This window comes from Neomonachus schauinslandi, chromosome 3 (assembly GCF_002201575.2).
Source record: "Neomonachus schauinslandi chromosome 3, ASM220157v2, whole genome shotgun sequence".
NCBI lineage: Eukaryota > Metazoa > Chordata > Mammalia > Carnivora > Phocidae > Neomonachus > Neomonachus schauinslandi.
In genome coordinates, this window is record NC_058405.1 from 185,567,439 (window position 1) to 185,574,599 (window position 7,161).

The 7,161-nt window shown below is 63.2% G+C and overlaps 1 protein-coding gene across 1 annotated transcript in view; it reads left to right on the forward strand.

Moving 5' to 3' along the window:
* Nucleotides 1–3,940, forward strand: part of DIS3L2 (DIS3 like 3'-5' exoribonuclease 2) — a 349,227-nt gene extending 345,287 nt beyond the window's left edge. Inside the window, exons 18-22 of the mRNA XM_021690362.2 lie at nt 9–156; nt 583–713; nt 884–988; nt 2,310–2,411; nt 3,116–3,940. Coding sequence (XP_021546037.2) covers nt 9–156; nt 583–713; nt 884–988; nt 2,310–2,411; nt 3,116–3,265 — 636 coding nt within the window. The 3' untranslated portion in view covers nt 3,266–3,940. The remainder of the gene's footprint in view (nt 1–8; nt 157–582; nt 714–883; nt 989–2,309; nt 2,412–3,115) is intronic.
* The last annotated feature ends 3,221 nt before the right edge of the window (nt 3,941–7,161 follow it).

The following is a 7,161-nucleotide window of genomic DNA, read 5'->3' on the forward strand; positions in this document are numbered from 1 at the left end:
CCCCCCAGATGGCCCTGTACTTCTGCTCGGGGGTGCTGCAGGACCAGACGCAGTTCCGGCACTACGCCCTCAACGTGCCGCTCTACACCCACTTCACCTCTCCCATCCGCCGCTTCGCCGACGTCCTGGTGCACCGCCTCCTGGCCGCCGCGCTTGGTAAGAAGCACAGCCCGGGGGCTCGTGCAGGCCTGCACCCACTTAAGGGCTGCCCAGGCCCAGAGTGGGTACCTAGCAGCCAGAGGCCACACTGCATGGCTGTAGAGGCCCCAAGGGGTGGCCAGCCGAGCAGCAGGGGAGCCTGGGCCCAGAGACCCTCCCCACCCTACCCCCACCCCGCCGTGAGCATGCTAGGGGTCGGCTGCAGTAGAGCTCATTAGAAGTCCTATACAAAAGCCAAGGGCCCTAAACGTGGCTGCCCCCCACCCCAAACCCTCGGAGCTGGGCAGCAGAGAGACCTCAGCTCAGCATGGGCTGCCCAGGCCCCACGTTTCCTGGGCAGGGAGCACTGTGCCGCCTGTCCCCAGCCGTGGCCGGCATACGCACAGCACCCCGCCAGCAGCCTCGCACCCACCCTCTCCCCAGGCTACGGGGAGCTGCCCGACCTGGAGTCCGAGGCCCTGCAAAAGCAGGCCGACCACTGCAATGACCGCCGCATGGCCTCCAAGCGCGTCCAGGAGCTCAGCACCGGCCTCTTCTTTGCCATCCTGGTTAAGGTGAGGCCACCCCCAGGGCCCCCTCTCCCCCTCCTCCACCCCACTTCCTCTCCTGGGCACCGGCTCACAGGGAGCTCTCAGGGAGCTCAGGGCCCCCCGGCAGCTGGGGTGGGCCCTGGGGGTGATGCCACGTCCCGTGGCCCGGCCTTGGCTAGAGCCCTGCCCTGCAGGAAAGCGGCCCCCTGGAGTCAGAAGCCATGGTGCTGGGCGTCCTGAACCAAGCCTTCGACGTGCTGGTCCTGCGCTACGGGGTGCAGAAGCGTGTCTACTGTAATGTGAGTACCACGGGCTGCCACGGCCAGGTTAAGGACCTGCGGGCAGGGGTGCCGAGGGCATCTGCTATGACGTGAGTGCCGGGACCTCGTGGCTTCTGTCCAGAGCCCTCCCCCACCCCGAGACACACTGGGCCACGTCCACCGCACTGTCTGTTTTCACCTGCGTGTCCCCCCCAGCCTCTGCCGGGGTCCCCTCTGTATTTGCCCGGCATCGGGGAGGGGGGCCTGGCCCAGGGACAACCCTTGATAGACACATAAGCATGGAGGATGGGAGCACAGGCTGGGGTCCTTGCTGTTCTCACCTGCCCGGGAGAATACAAGCCGTGGTGGTGACGTTGGCCATGTGGTGGCAGAGGGCGTGCCGTCCCTGACCTGGCTTCCCTCTGCCACCCAGCACCAAGCCCACCTGATGGGCCATGCCGGGACACCCCGCTGCACCTGCCTGGGATGAGGGATCCAGGCCAAGAGTCAGGCTCGAGAGAACGGGCCCCTCCCTCACCAGTGCAGGATGGCAGAGCTTGCAAGCCTTGGGGGATTTCTTCATGGGAATGTGGAGGAAGGAAAGAGCAGGGAGTGGTCCATGGCCACTCTAGAAGCTGTGTCCCCTGAAGAGAAGGAAGAGACCAGTCCTTGCCTTGGGTCCTGCCCTGCCTGTGTGGCTATTTATTCAAGGTTCTTTCCGAGGGTATTTGGTTCCTGTGCTTGTCATCTGAGGGACCTATTTCAGCTGACCTTGCGGTTAGCAGGTCACCCCCTGGCCCCTGACCCTGGCTTTGAATTTCCTGACATCCAGAACCCCTGGGGGAATGCAGAGCCCCGCACACAGAGTGGAATAAGCATGGAGTTAGCACAGTAAAGCAGAAGAGACAGAATGGAGTCCAGCTGGGGTCCGTCAGGGCTCCGGTCCTGAAGTTCACTGAGCAGGACAAAAGTTCAGGTGTCGGTCATCAGACAGGTCTAGGTCTGCAGACGAGCCGGCCTTCAGCCTGTGCCTGCAGGGGTCAGCACCCCTCTAGCCTTAGGCGCCCGGTCCACCTCGGGCCTCAAGTAGACAGTCCCTGATGAGCCCCTGCTGCTCAGCACTCGGTCACCCTCAGATACGGCCTCAACGGAAGCTGGCCAGAGGCCAGAGGCAAGGGTGGGGTGGTCCCTAATCAGAGGTCGACAGCCCGCTGCTGGGCACAGGGTCAGGGAGCTCTTTCAAGGCCAGTCAGAGGCGGGCAAAGGTAGGGGGCTGCCTCCGGGGGGGGGGGGGGGGCGCGGTTTGCAGGGTCAAAGGTTAGGAGCTTACAACCTGAGACGTAGATGTGTGTGCCCCCAGGCTCTGCCCCTGCGGTCCCACCACTTCCAGAAGGTGGGCAAGAAGCCTGAGCTCACGCTTGTCTGGGAGCCTGAGGATGCAGGACAGGAGCAAGTGCAGCAGGTCAGACCCCAGGAGTGGGGCAGCTTCTCCAGAATACCACTGTGTGCCCATCCGCCCCCTTGCTCTTCATGAGCCCTCCTCCTGCCTCCTGGGGCACACTTGCCAGGCCTCCCCTGCTGGCCCTGCTGCCCCTCCCCGCGCCCCGGCACTTAGGCTCCCCCCGTGGGATTTCAGACTCTATATGCAGAGACCCCGCGCAGCTCCCGCATATGCCCTCCTTTGGGCCAGAGCTTTCCCGTACTGCCTGCCCTGCCCTGCCCCCCACCCCCAGTGGGGAGAGGCAGGGGGCTCTGACTGTCTCTCTAAAGGAGGGTTTTAACCGTTGGGGTCTTTTGGGGAATCTCATGCAAACTATGGATCTCCTACCCAGGAACTTGCATATAATGGTTTTCACCTACAGCGTGTTCTGAAGGCCAGCCCCAGACTCCAGTTCCTTTTTCCCCCAACCCTGGGCACTCACTGTGCACCAGGCAACGCACACGGCCGTGTCCGGCTCCCTGACTTCTCACCGGGGCCCTGGGGCCTCAGTATCCGAGCAGGCTCAGCTTACAGAGGCCTGCAGGAGAGGGCGAGTGGTCCTGGGGCCCAGCTAGGTGGACAGTGGCAGGGCTGGGCCCCGCCCGCAAGCTCTTGCCCCTCCCGCCCCCCAGACCGGCCCCCCACGACCCACTCGTGTCACCAAGCTGGGCTCTGCTCTGCTGCAGGTTGTCACCATCTTCAGCCTGGTGGAGGTGGTACTGCAGGCCGAGACCACCGCCCTCAAGTACAGCGCCATCCTCAAGCGGCCGGGCACCGAGGGCCTCCTGGGCCTGCAGGACAAGGAGGAGCGAGACGCCGGTGGCCCACAGGCCTGAGGCCTCCCGCGCAGCCGCACCCCGCCCACACCCCTGCCCCACCCACCGGCTTTTAGGAATAGGACCTTTCGACACCAAAGGGGATTTTTAATTTGGTTTTTAACAACTCAGGGTTTTGTTTTTATTTCCTCATTCTATTTTCTTTTTGCAGCTCAGTTTTTAAACAAACTGGAGAGGAGAGGGCGGGGCTGGACGGAAGGCTGAGGCCTGGCTGGTGCTTCACCGGAGCGGAATGGGACCCGGTCCTCCTGGGAAGGCCAGCCCCCCTTCTGCCAGGCCACCCACTGCCTTCCCCTGCCCAGGAAACCGGGGACTTTCAGCAAATCAGTGTCATGGAATAAAATCAAGTGTGAATTACTGTCTGGTGTGTGACGCACCGCTGGGAGGCCTGGGCAGCAGGGTGCCCCTTGGACCCAGGACAAGGGACCTGGCTCAGGCTCCACCCCTCTCAGCTGAGCTGGGCTCGCCACCCTCCAGAACCTTCCTGTCAGTCCCAGGATGATTCACAGAGCTGGCCACATGTCAGATTGATGCCCGTGCCTTATTCTGGCTGATTAGAAATGTAATTAGTATGCAAGACAGCAGGCTTACCCATCACCCTGCACCAAGTGACTGTCCCTCCCCACCCCCACCACCTCCTCTCTGCCTGCTGGCCTCGGGAGGGACGGCACAAGTCCTGTGGCACTCCCTCCCTCAGGTTCTAGGCCAGAGCTCTGAGTAGCCCTGTCCACACCCCTCGGTACAAGCCAGTACCTCAGCCCTCCGGTGCCAATCCTGTACCCTGGTGGCGCTGAGCGAGCAGGGGGACAGAGGGGACCTGCGCCTGCCGGAGATGACCAGGGAGGGGAAAAGGGGTGCCTGGTGGCCCTAACCTGGCCTCGTCACCTTCCTGGCATCGTCCTGAGCACCCACCAATTGCACCATCCCTGGGGACCCAGGGACCGAGATGGAGGGCCACTGGGCCGTGCTCTCTCCCCAGCTGGCCTGACCACAGCCTGCACTCCCTCCCTGCCCGACTAGGGAACCACAAGTTGGCTTCCCCAAGGGCTGCCAGAAACAAGGGTGAAAACCATAGTGACCCCTGCCCTGGTTCCACCGTGCTTTTCCTTGGGTGTTGGTATTAATGAGCCCATTTGATCTGGTTGCAGTGAATTCTCTTCAAAGAAAAATTCAGTGCAGTACCTTGTAGGAGGGCCTCGCGGGGACCAGAGGACCGATGGCGTGGCTGCCTTTGTCCCCCACGGGCAGGCCGTGGCTCATCATCCGCCCAGCCCCGGGCCGGGTGTCAGAGAGGAATGGGGGACACGCCACAGTCCTGCCTTCCTTTCTCCTGCTCCAGCACCTCAGCCGGCCTTCCAGGTGTCCATCTCGCCACCCCCAAGATGTCCCTGAGGCCACCACCCCCCCATCTGTCCCTGTCCCCAGAGCCTTCTGCAACCAAGGATCTGAAGGGAAGATAGGTGCGAGGGGCTGGTGGTTTGGTATTTGGATGAGGAGAAGATTTCTGGGTGTTTCCTGTCCTAGGCAGCCCGACAGAGCCCAAGGGCAGGACGGTCTCAACCCTGTCCCCATCCCCTGGACTGCCCCACCCTCTGAGGAGGAGCCCCGTACTGCCCCGGGGCTGTCCCCTGCCGGCCGCCCACAGAGCCCGGGAGCTGAGCCCCCGTGGCGTGACACCCATCAGAGAGGCAGTGGGTCGGAGCCCCTGGGCCCTCTCTTGAGCAGCATGAACTCGGAACCGGACCCCAGTCCTTACTGCCCCGGTGCCCCCTGAGCCCTGGTGAGGCGTAGCTGGCTCGGTCAGCAAGGAACATCTTTGCCACCAGGACTTGCTTGGGCAGAGGTGGGTCTCGCCCTGATGCACCCTAGAACCACGGGGGCCGTGGCCACCCCAGCCCAGCCCCGCGTCATCTGACAGAAGTGGAAACTGCACCCTGAAAGGAGCCAGGCCTCTGGCCAAGGTGACACAGCAGGACTGCCCAGCCAGGACCGGGTTCAGGCACCTGCCCTCCGCTGCACCCCACTGCCCAAAGGGGGTGGCCCAGCACTCTCCCCCAAGGTAGCGGGGTCCGTCTTGGTCCCCTCTCCCAGCACGTGGGGCTCTGGCGGAGGTCCATTGAGGGAGCCAGCCCCTTCTGTGTCCCCGTGTGATGGAACTATTGACAAAGGGACTACGAGACACAAAACCTCATCAAAAAGGAAGACTCATCCCTGCGGCTGCTCCAGGGCGTCGGCATGCAAGTACTGGCAGAAGCCCAGGACCCAGAGTGAGGCTCTGTCTTCCTCAAGGGGCCCCCTCGGACCACCATGGCGGAGGGAGCCGGAGATGCAAATAACGTCGCTACGAGACGAGGCTCCAGCAAAGTTCCGAGGCTGGAGAGGGCATTCCCAGCTCCGAAGGGACAGGGGCCAGAAGATGATGCGTGGGCCCCACGGGGGTGAAGGAACTGAGGCTCGAAGGTACTTGTCTAACGCCGAGCTGTGAGGGTCAAGGTCGCTAGGATCAGAGTGCTGAGAGGACGCGCAAGAAGATGCTGGAAAGGGAGATCGTGTGGACCCTCTGAGCGGGCCTGAGAGTTTGCGCTCTATGCGAGGGCCGTGCGGGGCTGGGCCGTGATACGCCCCCGTGCCTTCACTGCTTTCCTCAGCAGGAGGGCGGCGATGCCCCGTGTTCTCGGGGCTGCTGTCCAGCGGGGGAGTGGGGTCACTAGCACAGCAGGCGGCGGTGATGGCGTGAAGGGGGAGCCGGACGGGGGGGTCCCATGGGGGCAGAGCCTCAGGGAGCAGCCTGGTGGCCGTTTGCAGGCCTGGGCCCCGAGCCCAGCGCTGTCTGGGCAGTGGAGGGGGCGGGAGGCCAGAGCGCGGGTGCGGGTGGGCCAGGAGCGCCAGCGAGCTGGGGCGGCGAGGGCTTTCCTCGCCGTTGGGGTGGGGGGACAGATAAGGGGTGCAAGCCAGCATCCCCAGGCTTCGCGCTGAGAACAGACCCGGGGGCTCGGTACAGAGGCAGGGACCAGGAGTGGAGGGTGTGGGGCGTGGCAGCAGCAGGGGGTGGTAGGCAGTTGGGGGTTGGGGGATGCCAGGCTGGGCCCGGAGGTGCAGGGGAGAGCGGTGCTCGGGTGAGGTGTCCTCAGCACACAGCCCGGATTAAAAGCCTGGGAAGGCTCAGGACTGAAGATCGGCTCAGGAAGATGAGAAGGAGCTGGTACAAGGAGGCTGGGAAGGAGGAGCCAGAGAGACAGGGGTCCTGAGGCTTCAGGAGGACTCCTGTCTTGATTACATGGGACAGAAACCCAGTGCGAAGTGGCTCTGGGAGGAAGGGAACTGATAGGAAGGCTGGACAGAACTACCAGAGGAGGCCGGAAAGCCCACCTTGGGGGAGGCAGGGAGGCACCACGCCTCCAGGTCACCTGGCAGGGCGGGGGTGGGGAGCCTGTGCCCCTTCTCTGTTTCTGCTTCATTTCCTCCTGGTGTAGATCACTTCCTCCGTGGTGACCTTCTGGAAGCGTCTGCCTTCTGTATCTTGCAGCCCACCCTCCTGGAGAGAGACTGACACCCTCTCCCAGCTCTAGTTAGAGAAGACCCCAGGAAAGAATGGGGCAGCTGCCCAGCCCTGGCCCATCAGAGAGCTGTCATGGTACAGAATGGTAGCTCCTGGGGTCCCTGGCAGCTGGGAGGGATGGGCAAGAAGCTGGGGAGCAGGTGCCAGGAAGAGGCTAGGCCCCCGGGGAGACACAGCACCAGATGCCCACTGCAGCCCAGACACCGCATGTTCTCACTTATGTGTGGAGTCTAAAAGAATCAAACGCATAAAAGCAGAGGAGAATGCTGCTTTCCAGGGCCAGGGCAGGGAGGAAGAATGGGGAGATGTTGGGGACAAAGTTTCAGTTGTAAGATAA